Source organism: Zootoca vivipara, chromosome 3 (assembly GCF_965207765.1).
Source record: "Zootoca vivipara chromosome 3, rZooViv2.hap1.1, whole genome shotgun sequence".
NCBI classification, from domain to species: domain Eukaryota; kingdom Metazoa; phylum Chordata; class Lepidosauria; order Squamata; family Lacertidae; genus Zootoca; species Zootoca vivipara.
This window is the reverse complement of record NC_142586.1, coordinates 86731535-86756481: the sequence shown is the minus strand read 5'-3', so window position 1 is coordinate 86756481 and position 24947 is coordinate 86731535. Positions and strand designations below refer to the sequence as shown.

Here is a 24947-nt window from a genome sequence, read left to right as displayed (position 1 = left end):
ATAATTGAAAAAAGGGAGAGAGTGAAACATGGGCAGCTTTGTGCTCTAAATCTTTATTTAATTATAGTTTTAAGGGAGTTATCTGCAGTGTAATATCATGCTGCCAACAATTTCCATATCTTATTAGGAGGTACCTTTGCAAAATTCTCTGAATGTTTTAGCTTAGTGGTTCGCATTACCGATACAATCAAGCTGCACGATTTGGATCCATATTCCAAATACTGGGGGAAAAGGTTCAGCATTTGAAAGCAAGTCATTTTAGAAGGCAAGGCATTGTGTGACATTTCAAACAGGGCTTCCCTTTGGCTCCCTTCACCACAACCACACAGCAGCTATGTGTCATTTTCTGCTATTCAGCCAGATTATACCAAGCATGGAGCAAAATAGTAACCAGGAAGCTTTCTATCTTCACTCCCCTTGCCTCCAACAACCAGTTCCAACACCTTCATGTGCCTGAAACAGCAAAGGGAGCAAAATAGGACCCAGAACCTGCACCCAACCTACCCATGAGCCCCCAGTGCCTACTAACAACCTGTAGCTTGCCATGTCACTTCCCTCCTACTTCACTTTGTGGAAGCACCATAACAGATGTAGGGAGCTCTTGCCAGAACCACCCTCAAAAAACCTCCCAGTTACTGCCACTGGTGCTACCACCTAAACCTGTAGACCTAGTACATAAGAAGACGGGAGGCAAGCAAGAAGGGAGGGTTTTTTCTCCGTTGTCTCTGAAACACAAAATGAGCTGGTTAAGGTTTTGGGGCACCTTTGTGCTCAGAATCCTCTGCTTTTTATGCTCTGCTGAAGAGTTCGGTGGAGCTCAAGACCTTGCGGCACCTCCTAACAATTGTTGGGTCCAATAAAAAGAGATCGCCTCCCTTCCTCTCTCCCCATTCCATGCCTCTATAACTCATTCTGCCGAGCACGGAGCTCACTCCCATCATTAAAGCAGAAAGAGCTTCAGTAGAAGTGAAATTAGCCCCCAGTGTGGCATTTGGCATTAGCATGCACTGAGAATAGCGTTTTAATTATATTTGTATACAAGTAGCCGCCGGAAATAGCTGTTCGCGAAGCTTTGCCTCATGAGCCCTCCCTGTATTCTTTCAAAACAAAGGCGTATTTCTACAATATTTAATTAATTAAGGTGTCTCGGAGCCTGGCGCTGTGCTCTAATTTGCATCGCCTTGGCCAAAATGTGGCATTAAAAAGATAACCTGGATCCTGGAAACCCATAATCTGGTAATTAAAAGTGAACCCCCTCCTTGATCCTCCTTGTATCTCAGGGGGGATTCATTACTGTTGTTCAATTTCATTTGTTCTGTTTTGTTGTCAGCATCCAGGTGTCTCTGAATCAGAGGTGTTTAAAGACTGAGCACAAAGAGATTTTATTGGTTCTATTAAACATGGTGCTTAGAGTGACTTGGGAGTTAAGGCTCTTGTTTTTCTATTACCGGGTGGTGCTATTGACTCATGGGATGACCTTGAGCAGACCTCTTTTATCACTCTGCACTTCCCATTCCCCAAATCTTTTCAAGGGGGATGGTAATAAAAGTTGCTTAAGGTAACTGGAGGCAGAGCATTATCAATGACAGGCCCTAAAACACTAGGAAGGCCACACAGAAAGTTATCACAAGAAGGGCAAGCTAAAGAGTTTCTGCTGATACCGCATTTTGTTACATTACCCTAGCAATCAGGGACTTCTCAATTATTTGTTCTTTATTAGATGCCTTCTTCTGTCGGTGTTCAGTGATAAGAGAAATATGTGAATTGTTCTTTTCTGAAATGTTACAAGAGACCTGGTTAAAGCCTGTGTCTTATGAAAAAACAACTGTGTTATTCACCATCTTATTAGCCATCTTGTGCATTCCTGTTGTGGAATGTCACTCAAGTGATTACTCAGTGTTAGTAAGACCATTCATTCTGTATAGCCAGATGATAAAGGGCCTTTTCAGTAGTGGCACCCCTGTTGTGGAATACGTAGCTTTCCCAGAGCAGCACAGTTGCCTTTATCTTTGTGTGTGTGCCAGTTGGTACCTATTCACCCAGTCTGTTTAAACCTACAGAATACTCTGAAAAGCAGTTTGTTTGCTATACATTTGGACACCTCTTAAGGTATCTTAGCCAAAAATTAACATGTTTCTTGAGATCAAGGAGCAGGTTTTCATCTGTGTTTAGGTTCATTTGGATGTCATTGATTACAATTCAGTACTGTTTTAAAATGTGTGAGAAGAGGAAGAAGCAGCTAAAAATGGATGCAAAGTGGAGCTGCAGGATGGAAAAGAGAAGTGGCTTCAGAAATTGGGTTGGGAAGGAGAAATGGAAGTTTGATGGTTGTATGGGGGGTGAGAAGAGGAAGCTATAGGTGGTTACCATGGCAGGGGGTTAGATTGGCTTTGCCCCTAGGGTAGTATACAACTCTTATTCAGTGGGTCTACTTTGTGTTAAAATTAGTTGAATGTCAGTCATGGTAAATGTAGCAAGGGGCATGCAAATGCATACTCCAAAATTTACTATATTAAACTAGGGTCACTTGCATACTTACCACAACACCCAGAACCCCTCCCACTAGATGGAACACATTGCTGAAATCTCTTCTACACCCACTGTATTCAATGTTCATTTGCTCTGCAATAGCCAGTGCTGTGCTGGCTTTTGCGGAAGGATCCTAGCATTTCCCTTAAACTAATAATCATTTTTTTAAAAAAAAAATCCAAAAACTGCTTACTCTTACAATAGCTCCGGCTTGCAATTACTACTGGCTGGGTGCAGACATAACATGAAACCATGCTTTATGTGCTAATAAGAGAAGAGCTCACACCATAGTTTCAGGTTCCAGCTTTGCAACATACAAACCAGAGCTGTTTCTAATCTGCTTGCTCAGGACTTCAGAAGTTCACTCTCATATCCATGGTGCATCAGTTTTGTGAGGCAGAACAATGGTCCTAACTGCTTTGTCATCACAGTACCTTGGTTAAGTGCACCTTGAATATTACACTGCTTGGAGATTGGGATGGTGTGCAACAATATGATCAGATTTTGTTTGGAGAAGCAGGGATATAGGAGACATCCTGGGCCTTCTGCAGAGAACGAGGGACAAGGGAGAAATTCCTGCAGAATGACACTTTTAATATACAGTATCCAGTTAACATACAGAGATGCAAACAGCTCTAAGTACTGAGGGCCTTCTGGCAGTTCCCTCACTGCAAGAAGTGAGGTTACAGGGAACCAGGCAGAGGGCCTTGTTGATGGTGGCGCCTGCCGTATGGAACGCCCTCCCATTGGATGTCAAGGCAATAAGCAATTATCTTACTTTTAAAAGACATCTGAAGGCAGCCCTGTTTAGGGAAGTTATTATTTATTTATTTATTTATTTATTTATACACCGCCCATCTGGCTGAGTTTCCCCCACCACTCTGGGCGGCTTCCAGCAAATACCAAAATACATTAAAATATCACAGATTAAAGACTTCCCTAAACAGGGCTGCCTTTAGGTGTTTTCTAAATGTCAGGTAGTTGTTTATCTCTTTGACCTCCGATGGCAGGGCGTTCCACAGGTCGGGCGCCACTACCGAAAAGGCCCCGTGCCTTTTTAATGTTTAATGCTGTATTGTGTTTTTAATATTCGGTTGGGAGCTGGCCAGAGTGGCTGGGGAAACCCAGCCAGATGAGCAGGGTATAAATAAATAAAATAATAATTTAAGTATCCTCTGGTTGTTCCTCCCAGTCTGCCTTCCATCCTGCTAATCCAGTCAAAGACTAGCTTATAGTTGCAGTCTTCTAGAATCTTGGCTAGGATCAAGGAATGGATTCTTAATAAATACTGGTAGGGCCTCCATGCAGTAGTTTGTTTCTGCTGTCAAGTTGCAGCTTGAAGTGCGATTTGTTTAATGCTACTGTTTAAATAATAATTTATAAGACAGCTAGCCAGCCATTTTACAGCTTAATGACTGATGCAATTTATGGATACCACAGGCTATGTAAACACAGTTGTAAATATAAAGGATGTCTCCCACAAATTTTTTACTTTGATCCTTATTCAAAATAATTCATTCTCCCACCCCCAAGCCCTTTCCCCATTGTCTATTTTTGCATGTGACAGGATCTGGACGAGAGCACACAGTTTTTGTCTCCTAGGCTCTGCTAGTTGAGAATGGAAAATTAAATGTCCAATTTTTTAATATCAAATAAATCATTCTAATTAAAAATTAATTAAATGCCCCAGCCTCTGAGCTGGAATACAAATGCATTTATTTGAACGTTCAAGTGTTTAGAACAAAGTGGAATTTGTTTTGAGATTTTCCTTTCATACATATTTTGCCATCTAATCTTTTTCTGTCTGAATCACCCCTTCTGCAGGCATGCTCTGAATATGTAACCAGGAGAGCCGAACAGCAATTTATCTGGTGACATAAACCCCCAATAACTCACACAGTGTACGTTGCTGCTGCTTGTGTACACTGACCTATATAATACAAGTGTGTATGTGTGTGTAATGCATATCTAAGCTCATTCAAGCTCCTTGTCAACTGTGATAAATGAGCAGACAAATGCAGTATGTTGTTTCACAGCAGTAGCTGGTAGAAATTTCCTGACGGCTGATTGAGAATGATGGTTTTTAAATGATTGCGATCAATGGCCATTGGGAGACTCAAAAGCTCTGCATTCCAGGAGGGAAGTGCAGAAGGCAAAGAAGGCTCTGGATTGTCTGTTTCAACCTGTTCAGGCATTTAATTCCCCCACATGATTAGAATTGCATGAAGGAGGGTGGGGGGCACCCTGGCCGAACCTACTGCTTCCCTCCCATCCACATTGCCCATCGCTGTCGCTCTCCTTGCATTGGAAGACAAATATTCACAGCAGGGATCCTTCTGAACTCTCAGAGGCTCCCAGAGTAACAGAGAGCCCTGCACCTTTGGGGTTCTAACCTGGACAGGGAACCTCTATGAGTACAGGAGACCTCTGTTACAGAGCAACAAGAGGAGGGCAATGGAGGCAGCAATGAGGCCAAGATGGAGGGAGCAGGGCAAGCTAGTTGACCCCTGTTCCTTTCCCTTCATTGCCTGAGAATAATGTTTGAGCAGGGCTAGTGTTCCCCTAGTTAGGTAGCATCTGTGTACATGGGGATTTGTTCAGTGCTAGCGTCGCCCTGTGTCCTACTTTAGAGGGCAGTCCAGTATAGGAAGGAATACCAGAGGATAGTGAGAGCTGGACCATAAAGAAGACTGATCGCCAAAGAATTGATGCTTTTGAATTATGGTGCTGGAGGAGACTCTTGAGAGTCCCATGGACTGCAAGAACATCAAACCTATCCATTCTTAAGGAAATCAGCCCTGAATGCTTACTGGAAGGACAGATCTTGAAGCTGAGGCTCCAATACTTTGGCCACCTCATGAGAAGAGAAGACTCCCTGGAAAAAGACCCTGATGTTGGGAAAGATGGAGGGCACAAGGAGAAGGGGATGACAGAGGACGAGATGACTGGACAGTGTTCTCGGAGCCACCAACATGAGTCTGACCAAAATGTGGGAAGCAGTGGAAGACAGGAGTGCCTGGCGTGCTCTGGTCCATGGGGTCACGAAGAGTCGGACATGACTAAACAACAACAACAACACCAGAGGACAGTCCTGTATTAGAGTAATTTTTTTATTGAAAAAGCCGTCTGCTCCAAGAATTTTATGAAATATTTTCATTGGTAAAATGGATGTGAAGTTTCTTTGTTTAAGGCTCTGTACATGCTCCCATTTTCTCTGCATCCAGTGTGCTCCCACTGCTGGATAATGCCGTTATCCACAATCCATATCCTGTCTTGTGCCTATCCAGACATCTATAATGGAATGCTGCATTTTGCTGAGTTTTCCTGAAAACTATAGAAAAAGAACAGCTTAGCTGCATTTTTGAGCTGGCATTATGTGCTCAGCCCAAGTATCTCTTAACTTTCAGGTGTTTACTGGAAACTTATTTTGTTGCAGCAAGCCTTTGGCCCTTGGGTTTCTAGCATTTGCTGTGCTGTTTTGTTTTGTTTTGTTTCAAATTACTGTTTCAGATGTGGCTCCATTTGCTGTGGTCATGAACTGTTCTGACAATAATTGCTATTTTGTTGAAGCGTTTTACTGTCAGCCACTTTGTGCATCCTTGTGGAAGAGGGAGATTGAATTTAGGCCTCCCCCCCCCCCCTGCTCACCTCACCAATGAGCTCAGTGATAGAGCACATATATTGTACGCAGCAGGTGCCAGGTTCACTCCCTGGCTTCTCCAGCTAAGACGGGGAAAGGGTCCCATCTGAAAGCCTGGGGAGATAATTAGAGCAGACACTACTGAGTTAGGCCAGCGGTCTGACTCTGTATAAGGCAGCCTCATAGGTTTCTGTTTATCAGAGGCTTACTTTCAGCCGGGTTGATGGACAACACTTCTTCCATTTTTTACCACAGCACAAGTCTGCCCCGGCTGCCCAGCCGACGTGTTCTTAACTCCAAAATTACCCAGACAGAGAACACATGATAGTCACCACAAAAAACATGGTAAACACCAGTGGGCCTTGATGGCCAACATTTTAATTGTCAGTATGCAGCACCTTTAATTCTAGATGTGTTTTCTTGTCAGCCACCACCAGTTCAGACCCCATTAGTGTATATGTGAAGTTATGGTTATTGATACTGTTAAAGAACTCTCAACAGTTAATTAGATGGAATTTACCATTAGAGGAACTCTGCTTATACATCTGCAGGAAAACTTGTTATTCTATGTGTTTGACAATTATATATTTAACCATGCTTTCTCCCAAAAAGAGCCATTAAATCAATTGGCCCTTAAATTCCCAGATTTCCCCGGATACTTTTTTTAAGGGCATTTTGTTGGCCTCTTTTCAGTCCTCAGATATGGAGGCCTATCTTAGGTATGTGGTACATATTTTTTCTAGAAGATCCGCACGTTTCACATTTGAGATCTTTAAGAACTTGGGTGTATACCACGAGAACCTACTTCTATTTGCTTCAGTTCTTCAGGCTCCCTTCCTGAGAAAGTTAGTTCAGGTCCAAGGTTATGTTCTACTTCTTCCAGGGCTGGCTCTAGGTAGACCCCTGGCGGTGTGGTGCGCCAGGGCGCTGGGTGCCGCGCGGCTACCATGCTGCGCCCTGCGGGGGCACCGGAGCAATCTCCACCCCTCAGCACCAGAGTGCGCGACCTGCTCGAGACTGCCCTGACTTTTTCCGCAGTGAAGACAGGTGAAATAATTTATTCAGCCTTTCTGGAAGCTCCTTTTCCCCCTCCATTATCACACCTTTAATTCCCCTGCCATCCAAAGGCCAAACCAATTTTCTAGCTAATTTCATGCTTCCAATGTATTTACACATTTTAAAATTGTTTTTAGTAACATGCTCCTCAAATCCTTTCTTTTCTTTCTTGCACTCTATCTTTTCTTTTGTGAGTTTGTGATTCTTTTTGTCCTCCGCATTTCAGCAAGACTTCCATTTTCTGAAAGAAACCTTCTTGTTTCCCAGAGTTTCCTCGATTCTGCTCATAAACCATACTGACATCCTCTTGGACTTGGTGGTTCCTTTCCCATTCTGCAGTACAGTCATACCTCATGTTGCATCCGCTTCAGGTTATGTCTTTTCAAGTTGCATCCTGCGGCAACACGGAAGTACCGGAACAGTTACTTCCGGGTTTCGCTGCATGTGCAGAAGCGCTAAATCGTGCCGTGTGTGTGCGCAGACGCGGCACTTCTGGATGTGAATCGTTTGAGTTGCGGACATGCCTCCAGGACGGATTACATCCGCAACTCGAGGTTCTACTGTATACATCTGTTTACATAAGTGTATATTTCCCAGATTTATGTAATGGGCACTCCCATGAATGTATAGTATTGCAGCCCCCTAAATTGTATATGTCCATGCACTAAAGAACAGGAGGAGGGGCAATTCACAGCTCCCCCCTCCTTCAGCTTTCAGATCAGATCTTTTAAGCGATGATGTGAGTGACCCTGATCAAAACACAAGGGCAGTGCTCCATGAAACAGAGCAACATACAGGAAATAAATAAATATAAAAAGCTGCCTGTAATACAGAGTACTGTACCCTGTTTAGAAACCAGAGCCCTTTATTTATTTATTTTTAAAGCCTTCATGGGGGGGGGCAACTTCCCCCCTCCTGAACCGATTTACACTGCAAAATCATCTTGGGGAAAAAGAGTGGTTGTTTTCCCTCACGCTTCATTAATTTTTAGTTTTGTCAGGCAATATAAATAAAAGTATCAAGTGCGCCTCTAATTGAATCACTAGTGATTCCCGACTCCCTGTAGTACTGAGGAAACATGATGTAGCTGTGTTGTTTAGCAAGGTTGGATGAGTCAGGCAAACAATGGCTCATTCTGCCAAGGGGGGTTCAGGTACTGCCTCTGCGTTTTATCTTTTATTGTATAAACAGAAATCAGAGTTGTCATCGTGAAGGATTTGCAGCCCTGATGGGCTACTGATGTGGCATCATTCAAACACAGTTCCGTACAAGGAAAGAGCCCAGGGAGAAGCAGAGCTGCAAGTGGGAAACAGGGAGGCAAGGACAGTGTGCCTTTCATACTTCTGTACATCCTTGTTTGAGTGGTGAGAACAAGTACATTAACAATACAATCTCGTACACGTCTAATCATCAGCAAGACCAGGGCCTTTTTCCAGCCGGAACTCAGTTCCAGCACCTCTCAGTTGGGTGCCATTACCATTCTAAGAGAAATAAAAAAATTCCTTCAGTAGCACCTTAAAGACCAACTAAGTTTTTATTTTGGTATGAGCTTTCGTGTGCATGCACACGAAAGCTCATACCAAAATAAAAACTTAGTTGGTCTTTAAGGTGCTACTGAAGGAATTTTTTTATTTTGCTTTGACTCAGACCAACACGGCTACCTACCTGTAACATTCTAAGAGAATGAGGGAAGTGTTTGTGGTGAGTTCCAGCCCATCTTTTTCTAGGAAAATAGAACTAAGTAAGACCCGTTCAATTCAGCTGCTGAAGGCTGCAGTCCTGTGCTTGCTTGCTTACTTGCAAGTAAGCCTCCAAATTCATCGGGACCTCCTTCTGAGTTGGCATGTATAAAATTGCATGGTAAGTTGCTCGGTTCTTCTGTTTCAATAATGGATTTCCCCAACATGGTGGCTTTTACACTCTCTTGATTGTTTTATTATCCTAGTACTGGCACCTCTTTCTATTACAATTAATGGAACTTCAGTTGTCACTGTTGCTTGCAAGTGTGATGGATCTCTCTCGAGGCTGGAAGTCCTTATCAGCAAATTAGTGCCTTTATTTGACCCCAGTTGTAATGCAACTTTGGTGGTTTACATTGATATTCTGATGGAATGGTACAGTACTCAAATGAACCACCTTGATTGAGGCAACATTTTAAGGAATATGATTTTGTTGCTATTTTTCAACTGAGAGAAATTTATAATTGGATAGTTAGCACAGTGTGACCAAGAATAAGTGTTTCCCCTAAGGTTCCCAAAGGTGCACAGGGTGTTTTCTTGTTCCAGTAAAAAATCCAATCTGCAGCAAACCCTATGCCGTGTTCTGATAAAAACGGCCTGTTTTCTGGTTATTTAGGGCTATGGTTAGTACTTTGTAAAACTGATACTAACTTATAATGGCCCAGTTTGCATGCTACAGATTAATGAGGAAGAGAGGCATGACAGTGTATGCTGCTGAACAATTCTCACTCCACAGGTCCCACTACACAGCAAGGGACAAGCCAGAATCTGCTTTGTCATGAAGTCGGAACCTGGGTTTGTGATTTGTTTCCCTTGAACAATCCATGAGCAATAAGCCAACAACAAAGCTTTGTTACCACTTGATGGTTTGTTTGGCAAGAAACAAACCATGAGCCTGAGTTCAGTTGCCATGTCAATATTCTGATTTATTTATTTTTGTGGAGCAGGAGAGGAGTGTAGCAAGAACACTGTTCATTCAAAGTAAACCATAGCTTTTAGTTTACAGCTTTCTCCTCCTCACACTTCACTCTTAGACTTCAAGGTTAGAGGTCTTGTTGGAGCTATCCTCTGAGAAAGCAAAGGAGGAAGCATAGCTGCCTTGTTCTTCTCTAGATTAGTTAATTAGGTCAGAACTAGAAACTTTTCTATCCAAGTTATGTACTTCCTACAATAAACTATGTTGTTATTTTTTTTACTCTACAAGAATCTCTCTTTGTGTGACTGGAACAAGTAAAATCTGCTCTCTAACCAGATTCACTAACCAAATTCTGCTTGCTCTGCATACTAAAGGGTTTCAGTCAGCAATTGACTCTGCTACCCCAATAAAAACAACGTAAAAAACTAATTAATTATGTATCATTTGTGGACTTAAAAAACAACCACAACAAATAGTGTTTGCATTTGCTAGACTGATTTCCATTCCTGACCACAGAGGGACATGCAAACTGCAGTAATTTCCACTGCCATTTCTGTTAGAATCTCCCAACGTCCCTGTTATTCCTACATTACTTTTCCATTACATGGATATCTATAGTGTGAATGATTATTATATATGGAGGAAGTTCTTAAGCGGCAAATATGCCCAGCCTCTCAGCCCATTCTCATATACCTTGAACCTGCATGTAACAGACTGCCCCAAATCTCTGGGTACAAAAATGGTGGTATATACTGTATGTAGAACCATCCCTCCCTCCCCATAGGACATCCGTGCATCTCTATACAGTGAAACATATGAAACATATGTAACATATGTTTATGTGTCTATATTTGTCTCAGTCCTGTGCTGCCTTATGCCACATTCCCAGTAGTTAATAACAGGAGTGCTAAGTATCTGTCTTCATTGCTTGCCTCAGTGTTGTCTTGAAAGTATGCCGTGCACATATAGCATGCACTAAATGGGTCATTAAAGATGTAACATCAGTCAGAATCAATCACTCAATCATTTAATTTGCATGCCACCTTCTCAAAGTTAAAACCTCAGTGCAGCTTACAACTAACAAAAAAGTACATAACTACACACATAACAAAAGTAGTCCTGAACAATAAACAAAACATCAAAATGTACACAACCAAACTGAAAAAGTTCCACATAAACCATAAGATCCAAAATAAAGATTAAAAAAGTAACAACAACTCTACAGCCAAAAAAATCCTCTAAAAAATACCCCAGCCCAAGATTCTGTTCAGCAACCTCAGCTTTTGAAGTTGGAGTCAGTCAGGGCCCCAGTCTCCCAGGCCAGGTTGGAAAAGGCTTTCAAGGCAGAGAGCAGGTCTTCCAGAACTCTCAACCATATTTCCTTGCATCACCTCCAACACAATGACTTAGATCCAGAGAACCATGAGGAAAGTTCTGCTTGTCTTGTGGACCATGCCCGCCTCCACCTTTCCACTGCAGCCCCTTGTCCCTTTCCCCAAAATCTTGTGGAAGGGCATTTGATGATGTGGTGGGGCAGAAATCAGCTGAGACTAGAGACAATTCTCTTGCATAATTGGAAGTGCTTTTTGCTCCCATAAGGAGCTCTCTGGTTCCAGTCTAATAGTTTTCAAGCAAGTCAGCTCACACATTTAGCTTCCAGCCATTCCAAGCCCTTTGCACATGCTTACCTACGGTAATAAGCAAAATGATTATGTGTGGAAAGGTAGCTGGCTGCCCTTGATCTTCAAATCTTCATCAATTTTGTGTGCACTTAGGCTTTGTGCACAGAGGAGGCGATGGATGCACAGATGTTGAGTGTAGGGACAACAGGCAGAATCTTGCTCTTTCTCCATGATATAATAATAATAATAATAATAATAATAATAATAATAATAATAATATTTGTACCCCGCCCATCTGGCCGGGTTTTCCCAGCCACTCTGGGCGGCTTCCAACAAAGATTTAAAATACATTAAAATGTCACACATTAAAAACTTCCCTGAATAGGGCTGCCTTCAGATGTCTTCATTCTGTACATCATGTGCATGTATGAAAAGGGCTCAACTGTATACTGATCAAGTTTTTATTTAACAGAATCTGTATGCTGCTTAATTGTAAATAAAACCTTAAGAAGTTTTACAAAGACTATAAAACAGGCATAGGCAACCTTGGGTCTCCAGATGTTTTGGAACTACAACTCCCATGATCCCTGACCACTGGCCCTGTTAGCTAGGGATCATGGGAGTTGTAATTCCAAAAGATCTGGAGAGCCAAGGTTGCCTATGCCTGCTATAAAACATACATTTAACAAAAATACATTTTTTTAAAAAAAAAAAACGTTTTTAGCAGGCCTGAAAACACCTGCCTAAGTGTAAAGAAAATGCATGTGTGAACTATCCTCTATTACTATTAATCACAGAACTCATTTTCTCTATTTCTTACATTGGCCAGATCCAGCCATTAGGTTGTATCTGAAGAAGGGCCAAGTCTATCAAAAGATTTTATTTCCTGCCTTCTAAGAAAGCATAACAAGAGAGACAGAGAGCAGAGGATAAACAAGTAAAATTAAAGCTTTAAAAATTACCGTATTATTATTATACACACACACACACACACACACACACACACACACACACACACACACTCTTTTATAATTCTATGGCGTTCATGGCTTACTTTTGGCATCTCCCGTTCGTTTTACTTTCTCAAATTTTTAAGGGATTTAGTAGTTTTCATGAAAAGAGACTATGTTGCTGATTGAACTCTATTCATCCACATAAAAACAAGAACAAAGAAAACAGCAGCACACCAGCTTTTTTTCTTTCTAAACAATGAGTTCCCTCAATAGTGCAAGAATCCTGGAGGTGGTGAAGGAAATGCATTATTATGTTGCAATTTACGGAACCACTTGAAGTTCACTTCTTTCATGTGTTTATTGGAGTTTCTTTTTGTGAAGCAGCAGCATTTCCCTTTGCTTTCTTCTGGAAGCCACATCCAACGTTTCTTGCATGTTCTGAGCCAGCATGTCCAGCGATATAACGGGGGGGGGGGGGTTGGCAATGCAGGTTGCCGGTCAATCCATGCCTATTTAGCTTTGCTAATTCTGCAGCACTCCCAGACCACTGACTGGACCCTGAGGTGACTGCTTTCGTAAAAGGAAGGAACATAAACCCAGTGGCTCATACATTGGCACAACGCCATTTGGGCTGGGGTATATTCTTACCTTCTCACGATCTGCCTGCTTCAAAGCAGGGTTCTAAAATATGTGACATATCAAGCTGAATGCAACCCTGATAACCTGTCATGGTGGCCCACCAGATGCTTTTTAGACCTGTTTCGCTACCTGCCTTGGACTACAAAAGCAGTGAGGTTGTGAGATGGATGGGGGGGCTGCAGTGAGACCCAAAAGTTCCCATTCAGGCATGCAAAGTCCATTATAGAAAGGAACTGGTTTACTGCAATGGCTGTAAGCAAAGCTGACCCAAAAGCTTCAGCTAATGCAAAATGCAGCTGCTCAGCTACTCACCAGGGAAGAATATTGACAGTATATTATGTTGCTGGTGCAATAATTGCACTGGCTTCCAGTTAGCTACTGGGCTAGATTCAAGGTGCTAGTATTGGACAAAGACCAGGATACCTAAAAGCTCACCTCATGCCCAATCAATCACCATGTTCTGCAGGAGAGGGCATCCTGTGGGCACGATGTCAGAATTGGGCCTTTGGTATGGCAGCATCAACTTTTCGGAACCTCCCTCCCATGGCAAACCACCTCCTCTGTTACCTTTGAAAGACATTCCTCTTTCAACGAACCTTCTATAAACTTTATCCCAGTTGATATCTGGCCTCAGTTTGAATTGATTTCATGTATGTGTTGCTGTTTAAAACCGTTTTTAACATTTATAGTTGTTTCTCAAATGGTTTTTATGTGCAATTATTTTTAACTGTCTTACGTGTGTCATTGTATTGTAAACTGCTTTGAGTTGCCTCATGGGAGGCAATTTATAAATTAACTAATTGCAAATCTTAATTGATTGCAAATGAATTAATTGCTTATTGCAGACAATGTACACAACCAAACTGAACAAGTTCCACATAAACCATAAGATCCAAAATAAAGATTAAAAAAGTATTATCAAAATGCTTTATGTCCCCTTTTGTTAATTCATCACATTCTTATACATAGTATGGAAGGAAAGAGTTACATGCATCCTACCCATCTTCCCTGTTGCCCCATTGGTTACCCTATGATAATTGCATATTAAATGACAAGACATATTTAACATCTAGGTTTGTCTTAAGTTTTGATCTTATTTATTTATTGAATTTATATCCTGCCCTTTCTCCCAAATGAGCCCAGGGTTTCAAAAACACCCACAATCAAAGAACAGCGGCACCTTGATCACTTCAGTTATTATGTTAGCTTGGGATTATAGGAGATGTAGGTCGAATTTTTGCCGTTCCTAAACTGGCCTTAAGAGTTTTCTGGATTTTTGTGGCCTGTTTTGTGGACAGTGTAGAGCTGCAAAGCATACTGCAGCACAAATTGCTGTGAAGAAATTTCAGCAGATCTCTCTTCTTTTACACAGGTTCTCCTTCTGGTCCTAAAATGGCTCTGCAGAGTTCCTTCAGCTGCTGGAATGGAACCGTGATCAAGCTGGGACAGGTGTGTGACTTCATCAGAGACTGTACAGAAGGAGAGGACGAGGGACAGCTGTGCAGTAAGTAAATTAAAACCCAACACTGTTTCCCCTTACTTTAAACCAGGCACCCCCAAACTTCGGCCCTCCAGATGTTTTGGACTACAATTCCCATCTTCCCCGACCATTGATCCTGTCAGCTAGGGATCATGGGAGTTGTAGGCCAAAACAACTGGAAGGCCGCAGTTTGGGGATGCCTGCTTTAAACCAATGGGAATGACATAATGCCTTCCTAAACACGTCAGGGAATCTGAATTGATGCTTAGAATGATTGCACATGCTATACATGGAACTAAGCTTCATCACTCCATTCAAATAAATTGAGGTCACTACCTTGTCTGACTTAGGATGTCTTTTTTCCTCTAGCCTGTGGGGGAAGCAAAGCTCAGTCATTGGGTGTCTCCAAAAAAGGAATATTCTTGACTCTCTTGTACATTCTGGATAATGCTTCCTAGTGCAAAGGAATGCGGGCAGGAACAAAGATAACTTCTGAAAGCATAGACAGCCAATAAATGTTCCTGTAGTCTTTTGGCTAGAAGCTGAAATCAGTGACCTGTGGCTCAATACAGGTTATGCCATTTTATCCAAGCAGTGCATCAAGATCTGAGAATTTCCAGGTGTTCTTTTTGCTCTAGCTGTATCTCTAGTAGCGATGTGCACCAGTCACGAGATTTTCTTTGTATCTGTAGCTCTGAGCAGCCGCCCAGCCTGTTTCGGGACTGCTTAGATCTGGTTAAAAACAAAACTCTGTCCACCTCCCATTCACTATAATGAGGATTTTAACAATAGCTATAATTCCCACCCCATCCAGAAGTGGGTGGAATTTTCATGATTAATCGAAGGTTAATCCCAATTGCAGGGAGATACATCCAGGGGTCTTTTGTGCAGGGAATCTTTAAAGTTTGGTTTCTTTAAAAAGTAAGAAGGCGTGCTTTGCTTTCTGCAGACTTAGATGCAATATGCAGGCATGGTCACCCCTTCTGAAGGGATTAAGCCTGTCAGGTGTCAATGGTTCTTCCATATGGGCAAAGTTCAACATTTTGGGGTGGGTATAACAGGAATCATGGGGTGGAGGATAACGTGGATCGCCAGGAAACAATGTCAGCCTCCCGACTCAGATCTTGTTACCTCAATGGTTGTTGATGGGAACAGGCTGCTGCAACCAGTTGTTGTTGTTTTTTGTGATACTGCCTCTTCTCCCTGGGAGAGAGTCAGATTTCTCCTTCAACTTGCATAGGGGAAGGGTAATGGTGGGGGTGGGGGAAACCCCAGCATGGAACTACAGAAATACTTTTTAACAATATGTACAGGAATTGGAGTCCACTGAGAAAATAATTCGCTGTGATTAAAGCCTAGACTTGCCTGTCACACTGATAGATTCCACCCTGACAACGTGTACACCTCTCCACCCTTTTTGCTCATGCTGTTTCCCTAGTCGGCTTAGTTTTGCTTCAGAAATACATGAATGAATAAATGAATAAATAAACAAATAAGGTAAAACAGCAATATTTTGGGGGGAAGCAAGTCTACAGAGTGACTTGGAACCTCCTGATCTTACCTGAAACACCTCATCAATAATACAATCTCTACTATTATACCGTAAACCGACCTGTGATCCTCAGATGAAAGGTGGTGTATACATTTAATAAATAAAACAAGTGAAAAACAAATCTGACTCTGGAATGTAAAAGCTCCACCCGAATGACACCATTTGCCTCATAACTCAGGAAGTACTCAGAACTCCAGTGCATACCTGTAATTTCTGGTGCTAAAGTGCAACATATAGGTAGTAGGTATAAAATGAGAGGCAAGTAAGTCGCTTTGGGGTGGGGACACAAAGCAATCAAGTTCATGATGAATAAGAGGGGGAAGTTACAATGACACCCTCCAAGAGTCCCTATTTTTTCAGGGACAGTTCCATATTAACAGAAGCCGTCCTAGTTTCTGATTTGATCCCGGAATGTCCCACTTTTCCTTAGGACATCCCATTTTCATCAGAGTAATGTTGGAGGGTATGGAGTTATGTGACCACCAAGCCAAGGAGATAAGTAGCTCTACAACCTCTAGAAGACATTGGAAGGCAGCCCTGCATAGGGGAGGTTTTTAATGTTTAATGTTTTATTATTATGCTTTTATATATGTTGGAAGCCACCCAGAGTGGCTGGGGCAGCCCAATCAGATAGGCAAGGTATAAATAATAATAAAATTTTTTTGTTGTTGTTGAATAGGATATCCCTATTTTCATCAGAGAAATGTTGGAAGGGATGACATCAGAGCTGTACATGGACAGCCTGTGCAAAGGGGGTGGCATTTCATAGAAATAGAAATAGGCTTTTGTCAATTAAAAGTTTGTCCAAGGGTTGCAAATGGGAGCACTTTGACATCTGGAAAAGTTACTGTGACAAAAAGGGACAGAGAAAATGGAAAGAAGGATAGACATGCCCAGGTTATAACATGAAACGGCACAGCAAACAGGAATTGCGCAGCTGAAACACCATCAAACATGGTGATTCAAGCTTCACTCACTGTGTGTGGGAGGTGGAAGTGTGCAGAATGAGATTTAGGGAATGAGTTTTCCTGCCGTATCCTCTTGTTGAGACAGGAAATGAGTAGTGTGAGTTTTAGATGAAACACGAGCAGGTGAATGCAACGTTCTCCTGACAGTTCTGTGGAGGCCATTTTATGATGAAAAAGGCTGATTCATTTGAACTTTGCTGGTAGATGCGAACCAGCACAAAACTACCCACAAAGGAAATAGCAATATAACATTTCTGTAATAGTGCAGTGTTCTTCCTCCACATAAATACAAAAGGTTTTCTGCAAATTGAGGACTTATCTGCACAGTCATTTCTGGATTACTCAAAGTGCTGCTGGATATAATGTGCAAAGCAGGTATTCTTTCTCCTGCAGCAATTTCATGATTGGCTGGCTGTATTCCCCCACTTTCTCAAAATGTGTCACTAATGTGCCTGAAAACACATCTGTGACGCATCTGTGAGAAAACTCTACTGGGGTGGAGGAAATTTGAGACCAGTACCTTGCCCAGAGGGACAAGAACAGCCTAGAATATGGGCAGGGTGATATTTAGAGACTTGGGGTTTTCTTTCATATCTTGAGACTTTTGCTCTCCAACCTTAAAAGTGCAGAGGCCTGCACAAAGATCATCATCATCATCACCCTTAGAAGTTTGAGTAATCGCATGGGAGAGAGCTTCCTCTCTGGTAGCCTTAAAACTGTGGAACTCCCTCCCTGTAGAAGTGCGCCTAATATCATCACTATTCACCTGCCTTTGACAGATGAAAAGTAAGTTTTGTGACATGCCACAAAACTGTAAATTAACCTGCTGACTGTTGTGTATGGTCGATTGGTTTTGTTTTAAATTGTGCTGGTTTTGTCATTGTAATCTACGGTGAGACCTTATGGTGAAGGGTGTGTCAGAAATCCACTTCATCATCACCAACACACACAGCAAGACTACAAGCTTCAAGCCAAGGTACCTCCCATAGTGTCGACAGGCAGTCCCCATCTTTTAGCCAGAGTGTGAAATTCATCCAAGACTGATTCACAACTTCATACATAGCCCCTGAACATAGAAGCCAATTCCTAGGGACTGAGGCCCCTTCAGGCTCCCCCTAAAATATTTGAGGGTTGATGGGCATTGCCATTCAAATAGTGTGCATGCACCATGTCTTGTGATTGATTATGCAGGGTCTGGCTAACCTCCCCCCCCCAATATTTTAAGTTTGCACCCCTGCCACTGAATGTGTATTGCATTGTATCAGTTATAAGTAATTAAGTGTGTGTATTAAGGAGGGTGAAAAGGTAGAAGAGGAAGCCTCTGTCCCACTGCTGCTTTACAAGGCAGAGTCCTCATAGACACTTTGTAAAGTGATGGCAGCAGTGAGACAGTCCCTTGCTGCTTTCTGGGCACACAGTGAATAGGTTTGATGCTCTAGTACATAGACTATGAAAGCAGCATGCCTATTTGCCGAGGCTGCCCAGTGAGAGGTGGTACCCGGAAGAAGAGGAAGAGAAGCTGCTGCCCCGCTGCCACTGCTGCCATACACAGTAGCTATGGCAACCCTGCCCTGCAAAGCAGCAGCAGGACAGCGGCATCCTCTTCCTCCTTGGTGCCTCTTCTCTCGGGTGCTGCCTGAAGCAGCTGCCTAAGCTCACATCATTGGTTGGCTGGTTCTGAGAGGATGTATAATAAGCAGGACCACTTAACCTTCTGGAGGCATGGGGCAAGTCTATCAAGTTTTGTTCACTTTTGGTGGTTCTACCCAAATGTATGGGGATTATTTCATTCGTAAAAGATACTGCAGGATATGAACTTTATGAGGATCTTTTAGCAGCTAAGACGTAGCTACTTATGTGATTTATAGAGGAAGGTGAAGGAATGTGACTTGGAGCTTGTAGATACATTACGTGCAGCAAATACGAATGTTGCAATCAATTGAATAAAAATCTTTAGATGACCAAAAGAAATCCATGAATGAAGTAAAAAGGTAAAAGCCACATTAGAAACAATTCATCCAAAATTATGCTCATCTATCTGTACATTGCTGGAATGGCAAACATAATTAGCAACTAAGCTTGGTGTTATGGTCATCACTATAATATTTATAGTTTTAGTTTATAGGGAGGTGTTTTTATGAAAATTCAGAGCCGTATTTCAGAATATCACCCCAGTGCTTAGTTGTTCCTTAAGTGCTATGGGCGTCAAGATTGGCCATGTATATCTCCACTTTTCAAAACTCTTTCTATCACCTAAATTATCCTCAAATTCTCAACAGAATAAGGTAATGGTCTGTAGCAATGGAGCCATGGTGGTTCTTTCATGGCCCTGATATTTAATGCACATGCGAGCATACCAAGACATGTAAATGAGAACTACAGAAAGTGTTTTTGTGAGCTCTGTGGAAGGCCTTTGCTAATCAGGATTGTGCTAATAAGAGTCTAATCTGTTCAAACCAAAAAAAGAATCAGGACAATGTAATTTGACACACGAGCTAGAAACTACAAAGCTTGCAGTGGAATTGCAATAAATAGCTGTCATTGGTTTGCCACATGTAGGAGGCATTACAATAAGTGAAGAAGCCTGTACATTCACAGTACAAGACAGCCAGAGGTTCATAAAGACATATTTATGACAGAAGAAAGTAGTACACTGGGCTAGCAATTGCTCTTTTTATACATCACTATTTCTCGCTCCACAATAAGCTTTCCTGCCGCTTCCCCACCTCCCAGGCCCTAGGCAGTGTTTGATGCTTGGATGTCTCCTTCTGACTGCTCTGGCTTGTTTACACCATTCTGTATACTGTATAGCAGGCACTAAAGTGAATTCAACTGGACTGCATGCTGAGCTGTTTCAAGGAGAATTCTGGATATACTTAGTTCTGACATTTTATTCAGAACTTGGCCTGAGGAGGGGCAGTAAAATAATCGCAAGGTGGGGACGGAATCTTATGTGTTTCAGAGTTCAAAATCCCAATGGAAGTAGAACGAATGTGCCATTTTATTTATATAAAGGGACAACATGGAATAACTTTATAATAAAATATTTTTCTAGAACTATGCAAAATTTTTGCAGGCAAACCATTTGGCATGAAGGGAGCAGGTTGGTGAACCTCAAAATGAGCTGCTTGAGATCATTTAAAACCATGTCTTTTTCCTACTAAATAATCTCAAATCAACAAGAGATCACATACCTAGTGTGGTGATGATGTGGCACTTCATTGCCATTGAGAGTTCACATCATTGAGGGCAGACAGTGGCTTTTCATTGCCCTTGCTTTCTCTGAATGGAGTAGAGTGGAGAAGAAATGTGAATTCTTTATTTTGGAAGAATAGGCCTGCAAATACTGTATCTAGCAACAAAACCACATCTGCCCTAATTTGAAAATTCCCTCCATGCGCAATTGCTCTGATATGCTCATGGAGGTGTCTGGCCTGATTGCTTTCTCCATTCATTTCTGTTAACATGGTTGATTTGTACGCACTTCTATTTGTGCATGCAGAATACCCCCCCCCCAAAAAAATTGGAATTGTTGTGCAAGAGATCCCTGTGTGCAGCTGAGTGCAGATGGCTGTCTGAACTGAGGTAGTGTTCAGCAAAACTTCAGGGGCAGACAACCTGAATGTTAGGGTAGATGGATAGGCAAATATATATAGGTAGCCTCTGGTGTAAGCATATACCAGCAAATCGGTTCATCCACTCGTGAGTTTTATTTAGTACTGTCATGTCCATCTCATTGTCTACAAAGGTGAAAATGGGAACAGCAGCAAGCAACGGAACAATGAGTACTATAGTTGGTTAATTTTATTGTTTTAAGTTTTAAGTGGCATTGGGCATGTGGTAGAAAGGTAAATGTTTTCATGGTAAATAAATTAACAACAGCCACATAAGGAAATCTTGTTTTCCACTCTGAGCTTTAAGAATAGGGCAGGCTACAATAAAATGTTCATTTAACAGGACCATAGCAAGAGTGAGAGGAAACAGTGTAAAAAAAGAAGAAGAGAGGAGTTTGCAGAGCCACAAACCTCTCTAACACTTTGAGCATGAGTATATTAGACTTAATATTGATTCAGCTAGGAATCCAATGTCTTAAAAAATCCATATTACTTTCTGCATAGAAGCTTTCTTAATATGACAAGACAGTAATTGAATAAATATGAGTTTCAAAATTGCAAGCACTAAAACACATTGATTTTAAAAGAAATATCTCCAGGTCTAAAAAAAGGGTTGAATGTCACATGATTCTTACCAAAGCAGAATTTTAGAAGTAACAAGAGTCTCTACAGAAGAAAGAATAAAACTACAAAGGTATGCAGTAGCAACGATGAATGCAGCCGCTCTGATTCACAGCACTGTGTGTGCAAACTGGGAGGTCTTTGACAGGCTGGCACACTCCACAATGCTGGCTGGGGCTGGTGAGAGTTGCAGCCCAAAGCCACAGGATTGCAATGGTTTGGTGAAGGCTGCCTTACTATGTGAGTGGCTCATTTATTGAGGATGGGGAAGAAATTGAGTTCAGTTCACATGTAAAGGTAAACCTACATAACTGACATTTCCTGAAACAATACATGGACTGAAACAAAGCCATCTTTCAAAATGTGCATGTCTCCAAATTTTGCAATGCAGTTCTCCAGTGAAGTGATGTGTAGAGAAATGCACATACAAGGGCAAGCATGCATAAAATCCACTTTTTAGTGCAAATAACATGCAGAAATGCATTACATTTGGGGTAATTATTTTGAAGTAATAAAAGTGTATTTAAAAGGTAAAAGTAAAGGACCCCTGGACGGCCAAGTCCAGAAGTGGTTTAGTCATGCTGGCCACATGACCCAGAAAGCTGCCTGTGGACAAATGCCAGCTCCCTCGGCCTGAAAGCGAGATGAACGGCGCAACACCATAGTCGCCTTTGACTGGACCTAACCGTCCAGGGGTCCTTTATCTTTACCTAAAAGTATATTAGGCAACATTGCATACCCAAATGTATGTGTTAAAAAAAACACACACAAAATTTCTTTTTTCTTTTTGAGAGGGGGAGATTGCAAACATATGTGGAAATGTGGAGAACTTTAGTTGACTAGAATAATGAGAAATCGAGATAAACTAAAATCAACAGATCCACCCATCTCTGCCATTCATGTCAACGGATAAGACCTATCTACATATATAAACTCAGGGACACAGGTGGCTCTGTAGTCTAAACCACAGAGCCTAGGGCTTGCTGAACAGAAGGTCGGCGGTTATAATCCCGCGATGGGGTGAGCTCCCGTTGCTGGGTCCCTGCTGCTGCCAACCTAGCAGTTTGAAAGCACATCAAAGTGCAAGTAGGTAAATAGGTACCACTCCGGCAGGAAGGTAAATGACATTTCCGTGCGCTGCTCTGGTTCACAAGAAGCGGCTTTGTTGTGCTGGCCACATGACCCGGAAGCTGTCTGCAGACAGACGCCGGCTCCCTCGGCCTATAGAGCAAGATCAGCGCCGCAACCCCAGAGTCGTCCGTGACTGGACCTAATGGTCAGGGGTACCTTTACCTTTACACTGGTAAATTTCTGGGTGATTTACACTAAAACAAGCAAAACCAAACCAAACCTTAAAATTGCAATAAAATATAAGCATAAAATCTAAAATGGAATAAAACCTGTATCAAAATGAATACAGACTGAAAACCCAGAATGAGGAACAAAAACTGGGCAAAAGATCTTAAACGCACCAAGAATATGCTGATTGTGAAAATGAATTCAACATCCAAAAATAAAATTATGTATGTCAATTTTCTATTTCACATGGAATATCATTGTACTGTAAGTTACTCTCAGTTATTGATACAATGACATCCCTTTAAAGGAAAAATATATGTGTCTGCGTGTGCTAGGTACATTAAATATTTATGGGAAGCTGAAAATTCCTCTTAAAAGCAAACTGATTGATCAGGATTGAGAAATGATAAATAAACGGCCATATATGCATTCTAATCTGGTTTACAGAAGCAGTCTTGTTTGGCCAGGTGGATGAAGCTGCTCTTGTATGCAATCTACATCACCTGAAATAAACTAGGTGTGCACGAACTGGCTGTGTTTGAGCTCATAATTTCCCTCGTTATTTACAGAAACTCATAGTATAAGCTTGGCTGAGCAGTCACCATGTTTCCAGTAACTATTTTAGATTTGTTATGTTGCTGCTGCTGTTTTAAAAAGTAATTCCAGATTCCTACAAGTGCCATTAAGCGTGTTGTAATTAATGTTGCAAGTCCCACCGGGTGCAGTGGATTGTGATGATGTGCTGTCGCTATCCTGGGGAATTTTAAGTATTCGATATATTTTATGTACATTTTACATTCAGTTCCACCTTGAAGTATGTAAAATACATTTGTAAAAATTCTCCCATAGAGTGGTGGCACGTAGTCAAGAAGAGCTGTCGATCTCAGGAATTGCTCCGCATTGATTTCAACACACACAGTAACAGGGAACTTTATGTACAGAGATAGATGGATCTGTCACTGTCCATTCTCCCAGTTTCTCATTTTTCAAGCCCGAATTCAGTTCTCCGCACTTCTGCAGAAGTTTGTGGGTTTTTATAATTATAAAAATTAAGCAGCATTGTAGTGTGATTTTTTTTTTGTAATGCACACATTTTTGCCTAATATATTTTTAGAAAGTGATATAATGTAATATAATGTAAATTTGGATGTGACATATACATTTGATAATAATAATAATTATTATTATTATTATTATTATTTATACCCCGCCCTCCCCAGTCAAAACCGGGCTCAGGGCGGCTGACACCAGTAAAATTACAATAAAACGTAAAAGAAAGAAAAACAATTAACTAAAATACATGTTAAAATACAATTTAAATTTAAAATTTTAAAATGCAGCCTCATTTTAAAATGGCCCAAATCACATAGGGGATATAGGGGTCAGACTGAGTCCAGGCCAAAGGCCTAGCGGAACAGCTCCGTCTTGCAGGGCCTGTCAAATCCTGCAGGGCCCTTGTCTCCTGTGAGAGAGCGTTCCACCAAGTCGGGACCAGTACTGAAAAGGCCCTGGTCCTAGTTGATGCATTTTTTACCATGGTATATGAATTTTTGTCCACTTGGCTGGAGCACTGCACTGCAAAATTCAGAGAAGGGCACTATCTCGCAGCCTGAGCCCTGATTCCATCTACAAGCTATAGATAACAATAGCATTACCCTACCTTGCAGGGTAATCTAAGTAATGGCTGTTGAACCTCTTGGAGTCCTTGGGGAAAGCACTATACATCATTGCCGGTGCTGCACTGTGAAGGAACAATCTGCTCACCCAAGAAGAACCATAGAAACACTTCCCTTTATTCCGTGCTCAGGAATTGCTGGTCAGATCTTTGTCTCCTGCAATTTTCCTTGCAGAAAAACTTCCCTCTGGCTTCTACTGCTCCTTTGAAGATGAAGACTGTGGCTGGACTCAAAGTTCATCAACTTCCCAAGAGGCCCATCTGTGGCATATTGGAAATCCACAACATAGCCATTTTTGTTTGAAAGGTATGTCAGCGTTGTACCATACAGGGGGAAGGGGATAGACTTAATTTAATTGTCTTAGGCCAGTGGTTCTCAATAAGTGGTCCACGGACCACAGGAGGTCCACATAACCAAGCCCGGGGGTCTGTGGCACCATTCACATAACAAAAACCTCTATAGAGGCAGTGCTTTTTTCAGCCAGAACTCACCAGAACCAAGTTGTGGCACCTCTCAGGTGGGTGCCATTGCCATTATAAGAGAGCAAGGGAGGTGTTCATGGTGAGTTCTGGCACCTCTTTTTCTAGAAAAATAGCACTGCATAGAGATATTAAAAATTTCAAAAGCCGGGGGTCCACGGCTT

General features: G+C 41.8%; 1 protein-coding gene across 1 annotated transcript in view; it reads left to right on the top strand.

Annotated features, from left to right (window-relative positions):
• The window catches only part of ALK (ALK receptor tyrosine kinase), a 582689-nt gene that overhangs the window by 407472 nt on the left and 150270 nt on the right, over positions 1–24947 (top strand). Inside the window, exons 6-7 of the mRNA XM_035110504.3 lie at positions 14467–14598; positions 24479–24610. Coding sequence (XP_034966395.3) covers positions 14467–14598; positions 24479–24610 — 264 coding nt within the window. The remainder of the gene's footprint in view (positions 1–14466; positions 14599–24478; positions 24611–24947) is intronic.